We start from the raw sequence: 24,749 nt of genomic DNA on the forward strand, positions 1-24,749 counted from the left end.
AAAACACAATTTACAATAAAGGAATGATCTTTTTTTACTTGAAAACAATTTCAATATATTATTCAAATTAAAGTTTTTGTACATTAAAATATCTATGGTTATATTGTATCCATCAAAATTACACATTTATACAGTTTGTTTTTATTTTTAACCCTTTTATCATGTGCTTTTTATTTTGAAATAAAGTAGGATGATAAAAGGGCGCTTTTGGAATGAAAAAATCTCCTCTATCCAAAAATGAGTTTTTAGATAATATGTTTTGAAGTGGGATTAATAATGTTACAATATGTTAAAAATAAGAGAGGCAAGTGATTATTTTTCAAAATAGGAGTGCTAAGTGAAATTATCAACGACCGCAAAGGAGGTTTATGAAATTATCCCTTAAAAATGGTGAGTTAAATTTTTTTTAAAACATTCATTATAAATTTCAATTGTCACCCCCATAAAAACTTAAAAATATTTTAACTTATATATTTAAATTTGGATAACTTTTTCATAAACTGTTAGTGAATTTTATTTTTTTTTGGCACCAACAAGTATAAATCATGCTATTATGAATTTATGCTTCAAATCATGCATATATAGCATACATTTAAGGCTGCTAGTGAAAAAAAAAATCATTACTATCAGTGCATAAAAAATTAACAGTTTAAATTTAGATCTATTAAAGGTCAACCCTCCACATCTTTTGGTTCTTTCTATGGGCTCATGGGCTATTTCTGTAGAGATGATGCAGCATAAATTCATGGGCTATTGTTGAGCCGAGTGATAATTTATTCATGGGCTATTGTTTTGAAGTGGGTTTTGAAATAGTGTTTGGATTCAGATTATTTCAAATAAAATAATTTACTTCACAAATTTCAATCACTTTTTTATCTTCTCAATCACCATTTTATTTTTCATACATCACATCACAAAAAAATACTACAGTAATTATCTCAAATAAATTATCCAAATAAACTCCTATCAAATTGCTTAAAAGAAGTTGATGCAGCATAAATTGAACCCCAACTTGCGTGAGTATTCGACAAGGCTTTGGATTTCGATCCAACCTTAGTTCTCTCATCCCACGGCCCCATGTGCGCCCTATTCTGGTCTCTCGGGGTTTCGGTTCGAATATTTGGGGTCATTTTCGCCAGCCCATTAGAGGATTTTCAGCCATCTCAAGGTCCAGGTTCTAATAGCTTCCCGTCAAAGCATTCTCCAACAGTTATTGAACACCAAACCAAATACTTCTTTTACAAATTGTGCTGCAAAACAACAAAATTGAGCACTTCCTGCAGAAAAAGTATTATAGTAAAGCATGTGTTTTATAGTAATAGTCTCTCCGAATAATCCCAAACAAGGGCTCAGCATATATTAAGAGTTCTTTCTTATTTAAGGATAAAGCGTTTAATAGTAGATGACCTTTTTGGAATTTAGCACCTTTGCTGATTGTAAAGATGACATATCGAACCTGCAAGCCAGCATTGAAGTTTCCTACACTTGTTTCGAAGCGTTTAAATAGAGAAAGCATAAGCTTTGGACTTTTACCATCTCTACTTCTAAAGGTACAAGAAAAAAAGTTGTGAAAGCAAGAGAGAAATTAAAGGAGCCCAGACAGACATAAGCATGGCTTGCTAAAAATGTACTAGTAAAAAACTTCCCCTTTGCCCAAAGAGGCCTCATCTTTGTTGTTATCCATTCGGCTTGGCGTTGATGCCCTTTTCCATCAGGTTTCTTGAAACTGTGGCTTTCACACACTAAAAAGTACTACAACACACCCCCCCCCCCCACCCACCCATGCTCCTCACCCACAAAAACAGTCCTTTGTGTTATCTCTATTATATCATCCCTCTTCCCACTCAACCAGCCAACAAGTAGACTAGTACGTTTCTTTGTACGAATATTACATTACGTCGCAATTTGATGTGTACAAGCATATACTTTTTGACTCAGTAAACATGCATGCAGTTAGATGAACAAACCACTCCAACGTTTCCACGTCTCTGTCCGAATGAATTAAATCCAGAAATACATATTCACCCTAGCTCGTCTAATTCTTGCCGTATCCTGAAGAGCTAATCAAAGGTTGGTAATGGTTAATTGGCATTATTATTAGATTTCACGATGCCAATAGTATTATGGACTAGCTAATTAGTAATTATTACCATTCTTGGTACACATTCTTAAAAATCGTAGTAATAAATAGCCATAACCATTGGACTACAGTTCAACTGTCACCACGGAGTAGGGTACAATCAAATCGAACCGAATTTGAATAGTGCACCACTCCAATTAGATTCGAGTTAAAAACACTCGAATCGAGTCTAATCGATTTTTTCTTTTATCCTCCCACCATTCCCTACAATTTTTCCACCTCCAACTGCTAAGACATAGGTTTCGAATCTTGAACCTGACTGCAAAGAAAAGTCTAACACCCCTCCTCCAACCATTGGGGCGACCCTAGTGGTTAAGCCTAATTGAATTTAAAAAATATATAAATTTATATTTTATATAATTTTAAACAAGGAACAATATAGACATTTCATACTAAAAAATTAAAAAAAACATATGTATGTGAAGTTTGATTAAGTTCACTTAAGTTTAATGAACATTTGAACTTCACATATTAAACTTGAGCTCGACTCATTAAGCAGCTCAAGCTACTCAAATTCAGTCAATACGAGTTTGATCTCCAACTTTGGTTGAACAACCTCATGAACTATTCGATTGATTTCAACTCATTTGCACCCTGTCAAGAAGGGACATTGGGTGTAAGTGGATGATTCGATAACCTTTGCCTGCATTTCCTAGTGCAGGATTTTTTGGCAACTTCTACCAGCGGGTGCAGTTGTACTTGTCTAGTTGGAAATGGTTTCGTTCTTCTGGATTCTCATGGGTCCGTCCCTTCCTCCACACTGCAGGAATAATTGTAAATTGTTAACGTTTAATAATAATTATTATATATATATATATATATAAAACTAATGCACAGCCACACTTAGCTCAACATTGTCAAAAGTTTTTAGTTGGTCTCCACGTCAGACGTTCGTGGTCGCCGGGCTAATTCAATGTTATGAATAATTTTGACTATTGTATGCAAGCAAGCATTGTAGGCTGAGAAAGCAGCCCCTCAAAAGGAGCAGGACTAGCCGACTTAGCCGTCGCCCTTCGTCATTTTGCCTAATTTGATAACGTTTTGGGATTATAGTAGTGCTTGTGAGAGACAATAATAATCTTTAGCTTTAAAATGAAGAAAAGCAGCTTTAACATTTATTCCCCGAATCGAGACCTGTATTTTTTAAAAGCCCGCTCCTGTCGTGTCGTCAATGGGGACTGTCTTGGTCAACTCCGAAATTCATTATTAATTTGTCACTCTTGTTGAAGTTGAATTTCTTCTATTGTATACTATAATTAATAATTTCTATGCCTCTTCTAGAAAATTTCCTTTAAATAAATGGTTTACTTCTACTTGTTCGTCAATTAGAAAATCAGCTTTGTCTGCCTATACTATCTCAAGATTTGATATATGCATGTAACGTCGTGAATGTAAATTGCACTTTGGTATTTTCGAAGGCTGCTTTTTTTTTTTTTGGCATTTCATCCCTAGCTAAGCTAAGAAGAAGTCAATAGCAGGGTAAATCCTCCGGTCTAAGGGTCCCGTTTGCTTCAATGTAGAATTTTTTTTTCCCAAAGAAAATATTTCCAACGAATGTGTCTTTGTCCTAGAAAGAATAGCTATTTTCCCTTTCATTTTCTGATGTTTGACACGCTTTCCGGAATGTATTCACTGAAAACCCCAAGAAGAAAATTCCCTCGATAATTTCTTCATTTCATTTGTGCCCATTACCACCACTGCACCGCTCTACCACATCGCCGCCATTTCTCCCATAATTAACACCCAAAAGTCAAAATCAAACTTCAGAATGGGTACTTCATCATATCTCTTAAACCAATAATGATATGTAATTAAAGATTGGTAAATCATTGGAAGAAAAAAATGCAATTTTAGTCCCCAATATTTGGTCTATGTATCAGATTAATCCCTAATATTTCGGTGCAAACAAATATGGTCTTCAAAATTTCTGAATTTAGGACAATTTATGAAAAATTATAATAACAAACGGTCAAAATCAAATTGGTGTTAGTCAAAAGTTTTGAATTTATATTTCTAATCCCTAATATCTGAAGTTTCAATCAATATAGTCCTCCAGGTTTAAGTAGTTACAATTAGCGTTTTTAAGATGAAATAATATGTGAGTTGAATTGAATATGTGAAAATATATTTTTAATTTTTATAAACTTTCATGAAAATACTTTATAATGACACAACATCACCATAGCATAAATATCACTTCTCTGTTAAATAAGTTACAATTGAATGGCAATATATTGATAATACATAAAATAAAAATTAGTGGAAGAAAAGAAGAATTCTAGTTTTGAAATATAAGTTTGTTATAGTTGCTACTACACAAATTCTTGCATGTGTTGTGCGTGTAAGCTTCAAATTCTTACTTAATTAGTCGTTATAATTATAAAAAATAGTGAAAGTGAATACTAGCATGAAGTACCTTTACGATTTCTCTTGAAAAAGCTTTCTTTTATTTTTTGCTATATTTCCTACCACTTAAAATCCAACGTTCCAGTACTATGGTTTTCAAATATTTATTATAATACTTGTATACCTTGATTTTACAACTTAATTAGTTGTTTACCTTGATAATTTACAAATGGTTCATATTTTGTATACTTTAAAATGAATTTAATTAGCTGTTTAATTATCACTAAAAACAAAAACAAAAGATGAAACTCAATATCGATTATGTATTAATAGTGCAAAACAATCATACATACATACATATATATATATACACACACTCACACACACACACACATATACATAGATATACATACACACATATATATATATATATATATTATACCAAATTTGAGACTAACTATGCAAAAGAGAATGGGCATATGAAATACTAGTGACATGAATTCATGAAACAAATACCAAAAAAGAATAACAAGAAGTTTAACTAGAATATTACCCATTTAATACAATTTAATTCAAAATTGCATCTCAATTCATCCTAAAACCTTTAATGTCACTATTTAAAACGTAGGGGACTATAATGATTCAAATTCAAAATGTTGAGGATTAAAATCATAAAGTCAAGTTGCCAACTAATAGCAATTTGATGTTGACTGCTAATCATTTTAATTTCCTTTAGTTGTCCAAAATAGGCCAAAAAATTAGAAATTTTAAGTAATAGAAGAAATAGTAGTACTTTAATATTGATGCTTATGAATTATTCTTCTCAAAATCTTCCTCCATTCTCATCTCCTTCACCTATTCCAAGTTCCTCTTCCCCCCAAAAAACTTCTCAAGGCAAAGACTTACTATAGATTTGGATAATCTGTAGTTTCGAAGATACATTTATCCGATGGTGTAAGAGAGAAAGGAGAATACAAAAGAAGATGAGAAAGAGTGGGAGGTGATTGGCGTTTGGGTTTGTCACCGGCACAAGAGGAACGCTGTTAGAGGTGGGGTTGCTGCAGCGGCAACGACAGGTGATTTGTTATAGATGCGATGTTTTATGTCTAGGCGCGGATAAGAATGATGTGTTGTAGGAAATTCACTTCAATGGATGTGTCTTGTAAATCATTTTCCCCCTACTGCTGTAAAACATTTTTCAAGAGAAGATATTATAAAGGAATATTTAATGCTGAACACATCTTCCAACATATTTTGTTGCCAAACACCAGGAATATTTAATGCTGAAAACATCTTCTGGAAAATATATTTGCATTCCAAACAAACAGACACTAAGTTGCAAAAATTAACGCTATTATTTATACCTTTGCAGTGAGGGGAAGACAGAATCAGCATCCGAGGATTGAATCATTTTTCTGTGAGATAGAGAAATAAAAGTTCAACTACCTCTAAACCATATTCAACTAGTAATTTAGTCGCACTCTTTGAATGTCTGTTCTAAACTATTGTAAGGGGTGACATGACTACGATATATGGTTTTCTTCTTTTTTTTTTTATTTTTTATAAAGGAATCTGCAGTCGCTACGGAGAGTGCATATTGGATAAATTTCATCCCATACAATAACCCACCAATCACACGGAGGGGTAAAATGCACCAGAAAAGTCCTATGCGACGAACAGATGTTCCAAGAGAGATTTGAATTTGAATTGGCAAGAAGACATGACACTAACTCTACCATCTCGATCAACTCAAGAGACTGCAATATATGGTATTTAATTGATCAATATTGAGAAAATGGATTGTAGACAATTTTTATTTGTACAATACTCAGATGCCTCAGCACGAGGTCAGCTAGGAACTGAGAGAGAGAACAGGAAGAAGTTCCCTTTAAAAGCAAAAAAATAATAATAAAAAACATATGAATGTAGCCCAGTTGAAAGTCGAAACACATGTAATGAGGCCATGAGGAGAAAAGAGCGGATACATTAATGATGATTGATATAAAAGAGCCAATTTCCACTTGCACATATCAGTTTGAATTTAACGTTCGGTTTGGACACTTTTTTCACTTACAAGAATTGCCGGAAATAGCTGCTTGGTGCCTTTGCTTAAATAAATTGATTCTACTCTACGCTGTCTAAAGCACAAGTAAAATTAAGAGAGGATGTCTGCTGACGCTTATAATTCGAACTAAGCTGAGAACACATGAAACTTTAATACCTACATTTGTAACGTAAATGCTGCTTCGTCATTTGTTTTTTCTTTTTTCTTTTTTTTTTGGGGGTGGGGGGGGGGATTGGGGGGTTGGTTGGAGTTCTATGGAGTTCACCTTCTCTGCGTGTAAAATACATGTAAGAGAGTGACATGATGCATTGGTGACTCATAAGCTGGATTGAGGTTTTGGAAATGGAAAAATATAACTGTAAATGTGATTGAGTGGGAAGGGCCGAACGAGGATTCTAAAGCAAGCCGCATAAGACATGAGAGAGAGGCAGAGAGATGAACAGTCAGTTGAGGGACGATGAATTGATGAAGAGGATTGAGGATTTAGGATCGAGCTGAGTTTAAAGACATGATCCTCTGGTGAACCACCACGTACTATTGTCCACAGTTTATGGAAAAATTGTTCAAAATGTTCCTTATATTTTGTAAAATGATTTTTTTCGCCCCTTTTTTTAAAAGTGTAATTTTACATTCTTTACAAATTTACATTGGTCAAATTTCGTCTCTATCTAAGTTTCCGACTAGTTTTTTTAACGGAATTCATCATGTGCCTTGCATGTGATTATTTTTTAGGGGCAAAATTGTTAAATCAAAATTTACATAATCCGATTTATAATCCCTCACATTTTACAAAATGAATTTTTTTTATCTCTCATTAACCATATGTACAAATAATTTTTTTAATTCATATATATATATCTATTTGATTTTATCCGAATAGTACGAATAGCATGTAATATATCTCTATTTGATTTCACAGAAACAGACTAATTGTAATTGTATACATACTATTCAATAAATATATACATGGGTTTAAATCTAAGAATTTTTGTTTTAAACTCATATATATATTTTTGATTTCACCGTGTGAATCTATTCAATATTTGTAATCTTTTTTTTATAATAATTTATTTATTAAAATGTGTAATAAGATTATCTAATTAATCGGTTCTAATTCGAATTCTATGGTCATACTAACAAATTGCAGTTTAAATTTAAAATTTTTGTTCGTCACCTTTAAGATAAACAGTAGAATTTCTTACGTTGTGATTATTTTAAAATTTGAAAATATCAAACACTTATTTCTTTTTATCATACTTTTCTTTTCTTTTTTTTTTATTTTTTCTATCCAAATTTAATTCGATTTAAACACTTGATAATGTTTAAGATTTATAAGTGAAAACTAACAATTATTTTAAACTCTTGTGTATATCTATTTAATTACACTTGAACAGTACGTTCATGCGAAATCAAATAGAGATATATTACATGCTATTCGTATTGTTCAGACAAAATCAAATAGATATATACATAAGTTTTAAAAATAAGTTATTCGTACATATGATTAATAAGGGATGAAAAAATTTATTTTGTGAAATGTGAAAGATGAAACAATTCATTTTGTGAAATGTGAAAGACAAAAAAATTCATTTTATAAAATGTGAGGGACTATAGATTGGATTATGTAAATTTTAATTTAATAAAATTGTCTTTAAAAAATGATCACGTGCAAGATACGTTATAGATTTCGATAAAAAATTGGTCGGAAACCTAGATAGGAATCGAATTTGACCAATGTGAATATGTAAGTGACATAAAAATACACTTGAGGAATGAAAAAATTATTTTATAAAATGGGAAAAACGTTTTAAACAGTTTTTTCACAGCCTACGGTAGTACTACTGCTATTTTACCCCAAAAAGAAAAGAAGAAACACAATAATGATGGTAGCCTTTGACGTTTCTGTATTTGTCCTTGCTTATTTTTTTACTTATAAACCCCTCCTATCCTATTCCACTCCTTCACGCAAACTCCTTTGACTCGCAACCTCTAATAAATAGCACCACTACTCTACTAGTTTAAAACAAAACAAACAAAAAAAAGGTAGAAGAAGAAGAAGAGAGAAAGCGAAAGTGAAATCACAGCCGCAATTCAGCTCGCCAAAAGACAACTCTCCTTTTCATACTTGTGTTGCTCACCCCAGGCCCAAGTTGGGGTGAAAGCAAAGCATTTGCTTGCTGGAATGAATCTCAGTACCCTTCAATTCTCCATTACTTACGTTACCCTTTATTCCTTAGTAGCAGTAGTGGTAGTATTTATTTATTCTCTATTAAAATCTTCTTCCATCTTTCTTAGGTTCACCAAAACTTTCGTGGCTGTCATGGAGGAGTTTTTCCCTCCTCCATACGGAATCGGGATTTCTGTAGTCCCACATATATTATTGTCAAATGGGTTGAAGCTCCAGTTTAACTACCAATAAGCAGAGTATCTGTCGACTCAGCCATACCTCCCACGTAACTTCGGATTTTACTAGCTATTCGATCTCGCGTATTTCCCTGCAACGAAGGAATCTCTGATGATTGGTCCTATAATTAATTTCCCCGTCACATAATAAATAGCACAACAGAAACGGGGAGACAAGCAAATATAAGGAAATCTTTGAAATGGGATAGGAATTGAAGAAGTTAGCCTATTTGTCCCTTGCTCTTGAATCCAACGTGGGTGCCCGTCGTTTTGGAAGCATGTAGGACCCCAGAACTTTATTCCCCCCGCCCCAACCGGGCCCAAAAATTAATTAATTAAATTTTTTTTTAATAAAAAAATTCCTATCCATACAAAATGTTTCAAATTATCTACTATCTTGCGCTTAATATATCTGGCAATCGCTAGTGTACATTCTCCAGCCAGCGCATGCAAATGCATTTTGTGGAATCCAAGCCCAAAGTCCAAAGGAAGGATCCATTCCTCCCCTCGTTTACCCTTCCACCCTTAATTGTGCTTGGCAGTTAATTAGTACTACAAACCCGGAATGGCATCTTTTAATTAATTGGTTCTACCAAAGCTCTTCATTTGTGTACTAATTTAAACTACGTGCGTACGTACTAGTAGGCAGTAGCAATGCTGCTGCTGATATTTGGAGAGTTTTAATTGGTATACGAGGCTAAAGAATACGTAGAAGTGTTTGGATAGTAAATTATTTCAAATAATATTTTATCTGCATCATAAATACATTTTTTTTTATATTTTCAATCATCTTTTAATCTCACATATATTACGTCACGAAAAATATTACAATAACTATTCCAAACAATAACTTTCAACGGTTGAAAACATAAGAGGTGTACTATCGTGTCATGAGATATTTATAAGAGGTAGTGCTATTTATAATTCTAATAATAATAAGATCTATCTAGAGAGAGCATCTCAATTGTTGGCGAATGAATGAATCCCCCCGTCTTTATAACACTAACAGAACAGACGATATGATTACGCCAGTTGCTTACCAGCTCCATTGGTGCATGCATGCTAGTACTTGCGACTTGGCACTCGCTGACTAACTAATTTTCTTGCTGGGGAAAAAAAAAAAAAAAAAGTACTGACGCAATAGTTTTGACTTTTGCGTGCAAATTTAGAGCATAGGCATATCGGGGTGTACCGTACGCGTGACTCCTTCTGGACTTGGAAGATTAGTGCAACAATACAATACTACAGGGTCGGTGAGGTAAATACCAATTAGCCTTAGCCGGGTATGGCCCAAACCGTCACTTATAATTTGCTTTGGGTTACTTTATACAACCTTTCCTTCCCCGTTCTTCATTGCGTCTTCTATCACAACGTATGACAATTAATGGTTCTTTCTTTTCTTTTGGGGCTCCTCCTTTAGTGTGCGTGCGTGTAGCAAAATGAACCATCCTGTCCTGTCTTGATGGCAATTTGATTCAGAAAACCCCGAAGCAATGGGCTTCTTGTTGCTCATCTTATAGTATATGCTTTTCCTACCGGTACTCTCTAAATCTTTTTTTTTTTAATCCTGGCAAAAAATTATGTGAGTAAAACTTTAAAACTTTTTCGATAACTAATTACTCTAGAAATAGTTGGTTTCATACGAGGGTCATGCATACTGGTAAATGTTTAGTAACAATTCAGAATTCAGTTGCATCGCGGAGTATATATATATATATATTGAAAAATTTTGCATTATTAATCAAATGAGGGTCCCTGACCTTTGGGAAAGCACCCCAACACCAACCCACCCCACCGCGTAAGCCGTAATTATCTTTGGCCCTTAAAACTTAGGTGTTAAAAATCCGTCAAAGCAAACGGAGGATTGAGTCTTCGGCACGCCAGATATGAGTTCCTTGTCATTTTAATAACGAAACAAAAAAAAAAAAAAAAATCTGCATATTTTAGTCTTTTCCATCAAAGTCCAACATGACATCCCATTACTATAAAAAAAACAAAAAAGAAGCCAAACTTTCCTTCCCATTCAGTGTACCCTCCAACTTTTCTCCTCATCAATCATCATCATCATCTCTCTCTCTCTCTCTTTGTGCATTTTCCCTCCTATTTATTTCCTCTTTCTTCTGAATAATCAATCATGTTATACGTGCTGTCTCTTTCTTAAGTCTATAATGGGTTGCAACTGGTAAAGAGAAGAGTTACATGTGTTTGAAAGTTGCAACCGCAAATTAGAAGGGTTCGTAAATACTGGTGCCTAATTCAACTGCTCTGAGTTTCTAACTTTAAATGAATAGTTCCTCTGTTCCCTATGGAGAAACTCAACTTTGTTAAGAATGGCGTGCTGAGATTGCCACCTGGCTTTCGGTTTCATCCGACCGATGAAGAGCTGGTTGTTCAGTACTTGAAGCGCAAGGCCCTGTCCTGCCCTCTCCCTGCATCCATAATCCCAGAGGTTGATGTCTGCAAGTCTGACCCTTGGGATTTGCCAGGTTGGTCCAACAATAATATATATACACACATATTTCTAACATTTTCAAAGGAAAAAAAAACATGTTATACTAACTAGTACTACTATTTTTGTAAGCCTAATACGTAATAATTTGCCTGGCTAGGCTAGTCGTCGTATCGTATGTCATCATTGTCCAAGAACGTCGACTAGCCATTGATAATAGCAGAAGGAAATGCATTGATCCACATTGGATAGATTAAACAAACTTGTAATGTCAACACTAATTTAATTTAATTTAATTAATTAATTTTTTTTTTCTTGGATGTCTTTGATTTTAGGTGATTTGGAGAGAGAGAGGTACTTCTTTAGCAAAAGGGAAGTGAAGTATCGAAATGGAAACCGATCCAACAGAGCAACTGGTTCAGGATATTGGAAGGCAACTGGGGTAGACAAACAAATAGTGGCATGTAGAAGCCGCCTAGGAGTAGGAGGAGTTGGTGGTGTGAAGAAGACACTGGTGTTTTACAGAGGAAAGCCACCGAATGGGATCAGAACTGACTGGGTCATGCATGAGTATCGCCTCGTTAATGTCGTCGAAGCCGCCGCCCCAATATCTCCGCTGCAAAACAAATCGGCCCAGGTCAGACACCATTTCTATTCTACTACTCCTAGTACTATTGTTACTGGTATTAGCAATTGATTCCCTCCTCCTTCCTTCCTACCTACCCACTAGTAAGTACCAGCAGCTTAACACTCTATGCATAATATATTCTAATTTGGTTGCGGGGTTCTTTTAGGAAAATTGGGTTCTCTGCCGCATATTCTTGAAGAGGAGAAGTGGGAAATCTTCCGAGGATGAGGTAACAGAGTCATCCCTCCTGAATTGCACAGCTGCTGCTCCTCCTCCTCTGGGGGGGAAAATGAATGGGGTGGTTGTTTTCTATGACTTCTTGGGCAAGGATACAAGGGAATTGAATCCGGGGGCAACAATCTCCTCGTCTTCGGGGCGCAGTGGAATCACTGAGATTTCCTGTAATGAAGCGGAGGATATGGAAGAAAGTAGCAGTTGCACTAGTCTTGGCCCTTTTAAAAGGAATCAATAATATGTTACTAGCAGCAAGTAGCATGCTAGAAAAGAAAAAGCCCAGAGAAAGAATTCATCAGCCTCGAAAATTCCGCAGGTCAGTTTAGATAACCGATTTGATTCAGAGCCTGTAATTTCGGCTAAATCAGCTTCGCCTCTCTTTCCCTGCGGACTAGTTGTAGAAGAAAGAAGAAGCACTGCGCAGTAGTTAAAGTAGAAAAGAAGAGGCAGGGACAGGGAGTGGAAACTTCCTTGCTCGTAGGCCGTAGCCCCTTACTCGTTACTTAGTATTACACTAGATTAGAAGATGAAAAATTTCGAAGTGGAATTTCCCCATCCAGGACGGCTGACGTTTGACCTTTTTGAGTTAAAAATCCAGTGGAGTAGCAGTAAATTCGTAACCCCACTTCAATGTAACTGTTCAAGAAAACTTTCTGCTTTTTTAAATTTAATTTTCAATTTAGGTGCTTTTTTTTTTTTTTTTGGTGTTTTGGGTTTTGTTTGTGGTTGTGGGGGGGGAAGAGGGGATATAGAAATCATAATAATGGTTCACCATGCAATGCAAGGTTTAACGTCCTTGGAATGGATAGCCAAATTGCTTCTATGTGACACCAACAACTAGAGCATGGGAAGAAGGATTTTTTTTTTTTTAAAAAAAAAAACAAAAAGAAAGGGAAAAAGAGAAGCATATGTGCACCCAGCCACGGAATCCAAGATCCATCACATTTACGCTAACTGCGCACCGAACGTTGGTACGTAAAAGTTAAATCCATTTTTTCAGAAGCGCAAAAGAATAAGGCACGACGATGCTCGACTTTGCAATTGGCATTTAATTTTGAGTTCCCAAATTCCACTCTTTGATTTTTCTGGGAATCTGTCAAAAGCTAAACTGGTGTTTTGTTAAAAATGAATCCGGAATCCGGATCCGTTCCGTGATACTCCTCCTCCTCTTATACTCCTCCCCAAGTAATCGGCGAAGGGAAATGTACAACTTCACACCACCTAATTGACCTTGAAAAGGATAAATCTATCATTTCAAGAGAAACAGCCAAGATCAACACTTTTTTTTTTTTCTTCTCTGCTCTAGCAGGGAAATGGCAGAATTTAAGCAACGACGAAGGAAGGAAGGAAGGAAGGACGGAGAATGAGGGATTGAAACCCAGACCGACTTGTTATCGTTAATTGGACAAATTTTGTTGGAAGGCTGCGGTCACGTAGCAATTATGACTTGTAAACAATAGTTGTAAGTGGTAAGCACTAGCAGCCCCCAGGGAGGGGTCAGGGGAGGGAGTAAAATAAGGATTGCAGGTGAGGTGACTATGGTCATGGTTAATAACAATAATACTGCCTTCGTTCCATTTATTTAATCATTATATTTAGAAAATTTAACTTTTTAAAAATAGTGATTTGATTATAATATTTATATTTTTTATTTCAATTTTATTCTTACAGATTCAAAATTTAAATTTGAATAGTCGCATGTATGTGATTAAAAAGAATAATTATATTAGAAAGAGTGACTAAAAAACATTTTAACTTCTTTAATATAATAATTATTTTGAAACATTCAAAATGAAAAGTACGGTACTCACAACGAGAACGAGACGGAGGGAGAGTAATCATCTAAGCTAAATAGTTGCGGACCCATTTTCCGCAATTGGTAAGGTAAAGAAAAAAGGTAGAAGTAGGGCTAGGAAGAGGAAGAAACTCCAAGTGGCCGCATATACATTATGCATATATTACTACTGGCACTAGTATTGGTAGCAGTCTGTATTATGTTTGGATGAAACGTTTGGTCCAAAGATAAAAAAAAATATTATTGAGAGCTACTGCCAATGCCAATATATGTGTTATACTTGAAAGAGAGACAGACCAGCAGTGTGTCATTTTCCTGGCGAGAGTTTAAGATTATTAAAAAAAAAAGAATTTGCCGACCAGAGTTCCTTGTGACAGTGGCCTAGATTAGAAATCATCACCCGTGGCGCCTGCTGGTGTTGGACTTGGAGGAGTCTGTTTACGTCACCACCGCTTTCTTGTTCTCTTGTGTGTGTGTGTTTTGCCTCAATTTTCATGGCCCCAAAAAAAAAGAGGATAAAATATAAAAAAACTCTCGTAGTTGTAAAATATACAACACGACACCCTAGACTTTGAATTAAATTATAAAGGTGACGGAATCCGTTAAACTTAACAGAAATGACTTATTAGAACTTAAAAAAAAAAATTTATACCTAATTTTTAACAAATATACCTGTTCTACCCCTTAACCCTCAATTCTCTCTATCTAGAGAATAAAATAAATGATTTTTTTGAACTGTCTTTTGCTTAATTATATCAGGGCATTTTGATCATTTAGTCCATTTCCGTTAAATTTAACGAATTCCGTCACCTTTATAATTTAGTTCAAAGTACGAGATATCGTGTTGTATATTTTAAAATCACGAAGAACTTTTCTGTATATTAAATTTATCACAGAGAACTTTTTTGTTTTTAACCAAAAATAAAACCTAGGAGAGGCTCGGAGCGACGAGAAGCAAGAAGAACACCGTGGAGAAGGAAAGATTAGAACGGGGGAGGTGGACTGGAGGCCAGGGGGGAATTATTGCCAACTTGAGACGCTAATTGATAGAGCATTTGTCAATCCCGCGGACTTTGCTGTCGCGGTAGCGCGCAACGCCTGAGTATTTGATTCGGCCATTCTGATATTGTGAGTGATTATTATCAAAATTCTCCTAATTTGCTCTGTCCTTATTCTTTCCTCACATTTCATAATAATAATAATAATAATAATACTAAATAATGATGGGCTCCTCCCAGAAGCAAACGTAAAATGACGTGGACCCGCCCCCACAGAAACTTCCTCTTTCTTTCACGCCTCATTTCTCATCCTGCAGCCTGCAGGTCCAGCCCCAAACATTCAAGTGAGTTCGTCAATGTACTTGCTCTACATACATACACGATCTTATTCTCCTCTCTCTCCGAACAAATTGCAACAACATACCTCTACCAATCCAGCGAGTAGTTTTCAGCTCACAGCCCACTGCTGCTGTAGATGGAGGACTGAGAAATGGAGTGACTCCACACACAAACGAAAACCAAAGCTGTACGTTACGTTAGGCAGGGGGGCACTTCACATGTAAAAAAGTTTGCTTGGAAGTTGAGGTTAGAGTGGTCAAACAAGTTCCGACGGAATTTCAGGAGGTTACCCTACCCCATGAATGAATTCTAAGTACCAGTAGTAGTACCACATCAATTTCGCTCAGCCTCTCACGCATGCACGGATTGGTGGCACCTACAGCCTGCTTCTTGCATCATCATTTTTGTGCTCTGGAATTAAATATATCAATACATATCACATGGTGCTGTGCTATCTACAATCTATGTTTTGGTTTCCAGTCGAATATTCTAATTCTAGGCTCATCTTTCACGGTCATCCGAGAAACCGTTTTACTGCCAACACCCACAAATATGTTAAAAAAAGATGCAAAGCTAATCTAGCAAGTCATCGACCCATTTCACAAACCCGTAGGAATTACGCTATATCCAAAATACGAAATACAAAAGAATTCTCCTACACCAGCTTCAGATTAGCAAATCACCCCCCCCCCTCTCTGTAATAGTCCGTCCCTATCAAATTATATCGGCAGCATCATAATGACAATGAAATTCGACAAAAACACCCCAATTTGTGCAGCCTTTCCTGCGTCAAAAAATAGATGCTTCTGAATTTCCGTTGTTATCAAACGAAAATTTGTGCATTAGATGGACGCCTAAATCCACTAATCTAGCCTACGATTACCGTACCACACACGATGGACCACATAGTCCCGTCCCGTCAAAAGATTCATCATCCAATCGTATGGCTGCAATTTCACATGTTCCTCCTAAAGCATCTAAATTTCCGTCACTGTCATGAGGCTTTTCAGCAACATGAGTAAGTTCTCCTACATCCTGTGTTACTTAACAAGAAGAAAGATGCCAGATTCAAAAGGGTAGTTGTTGACAAACTATTAGACTGCTACCTCCTAAAATGATTTTATTGCTCCAAACGAACCATAAGAGCTTTGTGCGTGCGTGCGCGCGCGCTTTTTGGCAACTCCTAATTCTTGCTTCTATAAACAGTCAGTGCGGGGTTAAAAGCATCATGGCTTGACAACTGTGTATAGTTACGCACCATAATTACCAATAACAGCTACTAAGTAATGCCCCAACAACCAAGGGCAAAGAAGTGCAAGCAGTCGAGGCCTATCATTAACTGCTTGTGGACGACTTACAGATTGAAAGGCAAAAATGGTCAATAGGATAATACATCAAACAATAGGCTTTACCAAGTTTAATCTTCACTCAGCTAGTGCTCTCCTTCGTACCAGTGTCTTCACCATCAGCCGTTGAATTACCTGAGGAAGGCAGTTCGGAACATGCCCTCAGCACAGCTTCATTCTACAAGACAATACATAACATCCTTAAGGTAACTGAAAATTGTGAAATCCATTGAAAGTTGAAACAAGAATGGTTCAATTGGAGATATTTGGAATCAACTAGAAATTCCCAACACGCCGAAGTGGAAGTAGAGTGGAGATGAGAAGAGACATGCAGAAAGCCACTAGCTAGAAATTCTGAGTAAAAATGTAACGAGAGGCTATCCACCCTTCCTGAAGTGAAACCATTCCAAAGTTGTGAGGCCGGACAAGCCCGACTCTCAAAAACAATAACACTCTTCCACTCCATAATAACGAGTAACTGTACCACATCATGGCATATTATATGCACCTTAAATTTGGGGTATGTTATAGGAAAAAATATTATAACTTTCGCCTGAAGAACTTAGAAACTCATTTACCAATGTTAGGTGGCAGTTACTTGCTCTACAACATTATTCACATTAGATGAAATCAAACCACAACAGAAAACCCCATGATTTACAGACATTAAAGAACCAGAGTGAACAATTTCAAATATTCTAGGTAGAAGTCTATGTAACTTTAGAATCGGTCTCCCATATTAATCAGATAAGAGCAAACTGAATAGCAACAGCTTGTGCTAGGTTACCCAGCTCTACTGGGCCAAACAATTGGGGGAAATTAGCCATTTTGATCACAAAACTTTTACACTTAAACCAATTTTGTTCTTGATGATTTTTTAAACTAATCTAGTCCTCGAATTATTTTTCCTTCTCCAACTTAGGACTTGTGCGCCAGCGCCACCAATTTTTACATCTATAACGTGACCAATTAGAGGTATATTTGTCTCATCCTGTCTTGCCTACTCATGTCCCCCTCTAGCCTCCTCACTATCAACATAGACCTGTGCGGCATTGAGGTTTCTGTGCAACAATGGTAGGGCCTCCATGGGGACGTGTGGGTTGATGCTATCGCCGGAGCTAATGGGCAAAAGGTGGAGTGGCCAAGTTGGAATGATGGGCTTCTTCTTTTTCATGCTGGGTTTCTGTCGTTACTGCTGATGGGTATTTCAAAGACTTGCGGCAGTTATGGCTATTGGTTTGGGAGCGGCATGGTGTATTCTCTTGCATATCCTCATCAGCCCAACTACAAGGTAATTCAACTCCCTTTGGAGTCACCCCAGAAAAGATATATCAACAGTAATGATGACAAAAACAATAATTAACAACATGGGCTGCCCTTGTACCTCCATCAAAATCTTATATATTCTGCTAGGTATTCTTAAATGAAAATAAACAGACTCAGCTTTCAGCATGAGAAACATCACATGCCATCACAGCTTTAGGCACTTCCATCCCACCAAATCAGTGTCAAATGATCAACATGTCCACCAATACTTTGCAAGACCAACAGATATATGATTGCAAAAATAATGACATCATTGCATATATCCTCAGAAAAAAGGTCCAAACCAAACAACGTTTGTTTCAAAGTAGCTTTCCTTACCCAGTAGTTGACTACTAAACTCCACCAACTCACTAAAATTATTCAAACATTAGAGAGAATCCACCCTAATATTCTTCAAATGGAGAGTCAAAATATAATTAATATATTAATATATCCCCAATTCACTTGATCAAATTCAAATGCCACCAACTAATTTGATCAATATATCCCCACTTCACTTTACAATAACAATTACAGACATACACTAATAGAATGAATTTCATGAGCCGCGAATGTTATTTATGTACCATTTATATAGTAATTCCATGAATGAAAAAAATTAAGATGTCAACTATAAGACAAATTAAGAACATTCTGCAATCTTTACTATCATGATAATTAATATGGAATAGGGATCAATAATGACAAAGTGTGAACACTTACAACTTAACCTTACAGCCACCAGCAAATGAAATCCCAACTGGCTAGCTCTCATCTACATAATTCATAGAATTACTTGGAAACTTATCGAAAGAGAAATATCTTATTTGGGTTTTAGCTGTTTGGACTTCTGGATTGATTGTTGTGGATCATCTATATTTTCACTATAATGGGTTTGTACTACAGATGCTTTGTAGAATCGGGCTGACTTTTTGGGAGGGATTGTTCAAGGGGTTTGGGAGATTGGTAGTGATGGGGAGTGTGGTTGTGGCTGTTTTTGGTGTAGTTATCATCCATTTTGTGTACAATCAGTAAAAATGTGACTTGCTGTGACAAATTTACCCTTGTCCGGTGGTGTGAAATATGTAAAATGTGGCGGCGCCGCCCCAGAAGTCCCACATTAGAACTGAAACAATAGTTCGATGACTAAATTGGTTTAAAAAATCATGAAGGACAAAATTGGTTAAGTGTAAAAGTTTAGGGACCAACATTGCGAAATTCCCAACAATTGGAGGGAGAGGAATTATGAACTCAATAATCAAGAATCGTATGACCTTGGAGTGTAGACTTTTCCCCTAGAGAAGATAAAGCAGAAATATAAAGAAGATGAGTTAAAAATAGCCAAACTTGGAAGACTTTAATCTTTCCTCTATCAAGCATCAGACTTAAGAAATATATTGACATCCTTGTAGTCAAAAAGAAGGATTTTCCTTCGGTAGCTAAGTAGACTCCAAAAGCAATCAACTTTTCAAGTCGAGTAAAATTAGACAACTACAATACCCATAACGCATATACGACTCCATGAGTGTGAGAAAATAGTGTAATTAACAAAACTATCAGCAAAATGAACTGAAATTCACATGATAATAGTGTAATCGGAGCAGCCTTCACCTAAATCTTATGCAAGCAGCCACCTACCATATTGTAAACGACCCACTTTATAAAATACTAGTCCTACTTGAAAGGAAAAAAATAAAGAAGAAGAAATTGAATGAAAACCCTAAAGAAATGAGATCACGGAAAGAAGAAAAAAGAGAGAGAAATCAGAGGGCAGGGGCGAGCGGCTACCTGCCAAACGCGGCGGAGGCGCTTCTTGGCGTTGGCTTTGCGAGTGGTGGTGAGCTTGATTCTCTTCCAAACCAGTCCCCCGGAATCGTGCTTCTTCACTATCTCCAGCACTCGCGTCCCCCAAAATGCACCCAACCCTGCCATTGCCATGAAACTCAGATGCTTTCCGGGAAATTTTGGTACAAGCGCCCTCTTTCAAAATCCCACCAGGCAATGTCCGCCCGGATTGGACAATAGACTGGACCGCATCCAATAAGCCTTTTCTCCTTTCACGGCTTTTCAGAAGAAGACCCATTTGACAGAGCGGACCGAGACAATGGGCCGTCCACTTTGAGATTCTAAAGCAAATTTGGACCTTCTAAAGCAAAGACCCAAAAAAACCAATGACCTTCTAAAGCAAATTTGTATTGCCTATTGAGCGACCCAAATTGGACCCACTCCACATAGTCCAAATTGGAGGGCGTTCATAACAAATCTGTACTACAATTTTTGCATAATCTGTGTTCGTTTTTTGGGGCAAATCTCTAATAGGTATCCACGTGCATTCATTAAAATATATTTTAATTGTCATATTTTTAAAAAATATAATATTAATTAGAAAAGATCATAAAATACAATTAAGAATAGTTAAGATTAAATAAAAAAAGCATATAAATGCAAGGAAAGATAATAATTATTAATATATATATATATACATGATAAATTACATAAATAATAAGTGTGTTAACAAGTATCCTATAAGCACCGTTTAAAAAACTGTTTTTTTTTTTTAGCTTAATTATGTAGCAACGCCTTATATTAGCGCTACTCTGCTAAAATCGCGTTATGTTTAACTGCGACCGTTAAGGGTGGGGTTTCGAACATTCAATCCACAAAGTATTCCAAGAAAATGGTTAATGCTAGCTGGCTACTATTATACTTCTTAAAAAGAAAGAACTCATCAGTTGCAGTATACAAGGAGTTAAAAAGAAACAAAAGCTTCATCTATCTCGGCTTGGGCATGCAAGGTTTCGAACATTCAATAATTTTGTCAACTGGCTCTTCAAGAATTTTGTCAACCGACCCAGGACAAGAAGTTTGTCAACTGGCTCTTCAAAGTGCTACTATGTCAAAGAGTAGACGAGTGGCCGGCCGATATAGGCTGCACTCCAAACGGGTGGAAAGTTAAAATTCTCAATGCAATGCACCTGCGAGCGCTTCAACGTATCATATTGCTGGCCAGCATTTTTTATACATGTGGGGGGTTTAGTTTTGTAATTTTTCCGGGGTATTGGGGAAATAGCTAGGCCCGGCCGCAACAGCTAAGATATTACTCCTCGTTGAACTGGAAGTGAGGGACCGGCGGGGTGATGAGAAGGCATTTTGACAAGTTTAATCTGTGAAGGGTGGGAGAAAAGGTTGCCGGGAATGCTGTAATGGACACTTGGCATTGGATGTCGAAGAGAGGCTAAAATTATGCTTTAACGTGTCAGCTTTGGAAGAAACTCACCGCCTAGCTACCTTCTTTGTCTCTGCATGCGCATACACAGACATCAATGGTGGTGGCAACTTTAACTACGAAACGCCGCTCTCTATCTCTCTCTCTCTCTCTCTCTCTCTCTGCTCCATTAATATCCCGCATACGCAGTTTCCACCCTTGGCATGAATCTTCACGTGCCATTCCCTGGATGTATTAGGAATTATTATTACTGCGTGCGTTCCCAAATTTTTCTGTCAACCTTTTTCTTCCTCCTCTTCTTCTTCTTTTTCTAACTTTCCTTTTTCGCACAAACATGTGGATAGATTCTTTTTCCTTCCAGCATTCCAATGGCCACATTTGACTTTGGGCCTTATCGTTTTGTTTCGTTTCCCACATGTTTATTCCATCATCATCACTATCAGTACTATATATATACAGTACGTTTGCTTAGCTACTGGATCTCATAATAATACTTACAAGAGCATGTTTATTTATTCTACATAACACATCCACTTTTGAGTAGAGAAATTAAGGGTGGTTGCACACACATGTAATCATGCATATAAATATATGCATAGCATAGGATGTGACCTGCGGGGGAAGCTGATGGATCGATGCATATATACATACGATACATGGAATGTGGACTTAGCTGTATGGAGGGAAATTGAAAGAGGGAGGGGGAACTGGGAACTGGGAAGGGGTGTTTTAGGCGCATAGCAGCATGGCTCCCTCATCAGTGGATTTGATGGTGCCACGCTGTGTGCGACTCAAAACACTCTTCTTTCCGATTTCTCTCATCATTCTTTCTTTGTGCAGAAGATATGATCATCAACCCATTTACATTTCTTGATAAACTACTCCCAAGTCCTCTATCTCTCTCGAACATATCAAATTTACATTTCTCACCTTGAATGTGATATGTATAGGAGAATATGCAGGCGTACGTGATGCCCCTCAAATGTTTCTATTTTCTTTCTTTCTTTCTTTCTCCTGGTAATGTTTCCTTTCCCTCAAGCTTATTTATAAGCAGATCTCACGTTATAAGATGGAGTTCGTCAATCCTTGTGTTGCTTTCAAGATTTTATGGCAGTACCTTATTGTGTACGGGAGTTTCATGTTAATTGGTTCGTCATCCCTGTTGTTTCTTTTCTTTTTCTTCTTCCCGCAAGTTCGTCACCCACCCAAATCCAAATCCTTCAAAGAAATTCGTGTATATTATATATATATATATATATATATATGGGATTTAATATACATATTCATTTATATGTATATAAAGAAATTCGTGTGTATATATATGTGTATGTATGTATATGGTGGCTATGGGATTTAATCGGTTTGATTTAACTTACTTTTTATCATTACCGTACTACTAATTCCACCTCCATTTTTTTATTATAAAAATTTTTACCCCCTCGAATCAGAATCTCTCAAGGGTCGCAGCTAGCTACCATTGAAGTCATGCAATCAAAACTCAGCAGACGACTTCTCTTCCGTGTTTTTATATATTTTTTTTCCCGGTAAGACGAATCTAATCTAACAAAAAGATAACTGTAAAAGTCTCAAGCGCAAGCCCCACGTGAATAGGCTGGTGGTTGGCGCCTCCTCCTCGGGACCGTCAGGTTCTGGGATCGAACCTCCGCAGCAACATCAGTTCCGCCGTGCATTTAACGTGCTAGGTCTGATTGGGGCGTCAGGCCGGGTCGGAGTGGGATTAGTCGGGCCGCCTTTACGAAATTGACCCGGACACCCACTTCGTCGACAAAAAAAAAAAAAAAAGTCTCAAGCGCAACTACTGCTTCAATTGGTTTCGACCGGTTATATGGTAATATTGGTCAATTTGAGGGGGGTTTCGGTGGTTGAGTGGACGGGTTATGCTGCAATTTGAATGAAGTTGTTGGCGGGGGTATTGACTCTGATCAAAGTTAGTGGATGCTGAGTTGTTGCTTTTTTGGTGTTGAATTTTTAGGCGGATTTATGGATAGAGCTTGCTTATCAGATTAGCTAGGCGAAAGAATTTACTTGTTGGTAGCATAGCAGAGCTGACTACCCATGTTGATTTGTTATAAGCATTTTGTTTATTTACTACTTTTTAGCATTTGGGTTCTTTGAATATGATCTGCCCATCCGAAAAGAATGTAATGGGGCTTGTTTGGAAGTGAAGTTTTTGACCAAGTTTTTTAGCTATTAGTTTTTTAACAACTTTTGCTACAAGGACCCCAAAAAACTTATCAAAGTTTTTTACTTACACACTTCAAAATAATACACAAAAAACTTTCCCTTCAACTTTTCTTCTTTTTCCTCCCCCACCCAACCGGCCACCACCGCTTCCGGCGCCGGTAACTATTCCGGCAAACTTTTGCCGGCCTTCCTCTTCTTTTTTTTTCTCTCCCTCCCCTCCCCCTTTAACCGATATGTTGGTTTCCAAAATCTCTTTTTTCTTTTTTTTTTTCTTTCTCCCTCCCCCATCCCCTCTTTCCCTCTGCCTTTCCCCGCCACCTTCCCCCTCCCACAACTTGGGGAGAAGGAAAATTGCAAAAAAAAAAATTACACTCGGCTGTTGCTGCTTATTCTGCCGGCAAGATAAGGAGAGGAGAGGGAGATGGAACATTGGAAAAAAAAATCATTTCTATTGCTGCAAAACTCATGTGCAAAACTCAGGTGGCGGGGGAGCTTTTGCAAGAGTGGGGGAGAGGGAGGGGTGGCGAGGGAGCTTTTGCAGGGGCGAGGGAAGGGGGTTGCGGGCAGAGGGAGAGGAAGGGGGTGACGGGGCAGAGGGGGAAGGCGGGGCAGAGGGGAGGAGAAGGGTGGCGGGAGGTGGCATTGGTGGAGTTGCTGTTGAAGGTGGCGGAGGTAACGAGGATGGGGGAGGGGGAAGGAAGAAGAAGAGAGGAAAGAAAAGAAAAAGGAAAGAAAGAAAGAGAAAAAGAAAGAGAAAGAAAAAAAGAAAAAAAAAAGTTTTTCACCCTACAAAAACTTCTACAAAATTTTTTCAAAAACTTATACAATGCACTACAGTAAAGTTTTAGACAAACTCCCAAAAAACTTAGGTTCCAAACAGGCCCCTTGTAATTCAATAGTTCTCGAATGCCTTAATATGATCAAAGGGACGGATTTGAAATATTGTGGTTGAAATCTATTATTAGTTCACTAAATCTTAATCCAAGAGTCATGGTTTAGACAGCACATCCACCAACCAGATTATGAGTTAATTAAGTTAATATAAACCCATTGGACCTCAATGAACTAAATAAACTCTCACTTTTTTTTTTCCGGGTAAAGGCCTAAAAAGGCCGAAATCTTTTGAGTTCACCTGGCCCATTAACATAGACCAGCAAAAGCAACGAAGGAGAGATGTTCCACTTGTTGGATCAACAGAAAGTTACTTGGCGAAAAGAAGGCAGAACACCTCACCCCCTTTCTTCTTATTTATTTATATATAATATAATAT

At 36.9% G+C, this 24,749-nt stretch overlaps 2 protein-coding genes across 2 annotated transcripts; one reads left to right on the forward strand and one right to left on the reverse strand.

Annotated features, from left to right (window-relative positions):
• Positions 1–11,084: 11,084 nt before the first annotated feature.
• On the forward strand, positions 11,085–12,953 carry LOC113719263 (NAC domain-containing protein 83). Its single transcript, XM_027244435.2, has 3 exons — positions 11,085–11,440; positions 11,739–12,040; positions 12,198–12,953. The coding sequence occupies exons 1-3, from the start codon at positions 11,260–11,262 to the stop codon at positions 12,501–12,503; spliced, it is 789 nt and encodes a 262-aa protein (XP_027100236.1). The 5' UTR covers positions 11,085–11,259; the 3' UTR covers positions 12,504–12,953.
• A 3,654-nt stretch (positions 12,954–16,607) lies between these two features.
• Positions 16,608–20,071, reverse strand: LOC113718024 (uncharacterized). Its single transcript, XM_027242926.2, has 2 exons — positions 19,837–20,071; positions 16,608–16,921 (listed from the first exon to the last, which is right to left on the reverse strand). The coding sequence occupies exons 1-2, from the start codon at positions 19,984–19,986 to the stop codon at positions 16,826–16,828; spliced, it is 246 nt and encodes an 81-aa protein (XP_027098727.1). The 5' UTR covers positions 19,987–20,071; the 3' UTR covers positions 16,608–16,825.
• Between the last annotated feature and the right edge of the window lie 4,678 nt (positions 20,072–24,749).

Source organism: Coffea arabica, chromosome 11e (assembly GCF_036785885.1).
Source record: "Coffea arabica cultivar ET-39 chromosome 11e, Coffea Arabica ET-39 HiFi, whole genome shotgun sequence".
Taxonomy (NCBI): Eukaryota; Viridiplantae; Streptophyta; class Magnoliopsida; order Gentianales; family Rubiaceae; genus Coffea; species Coffea arabica.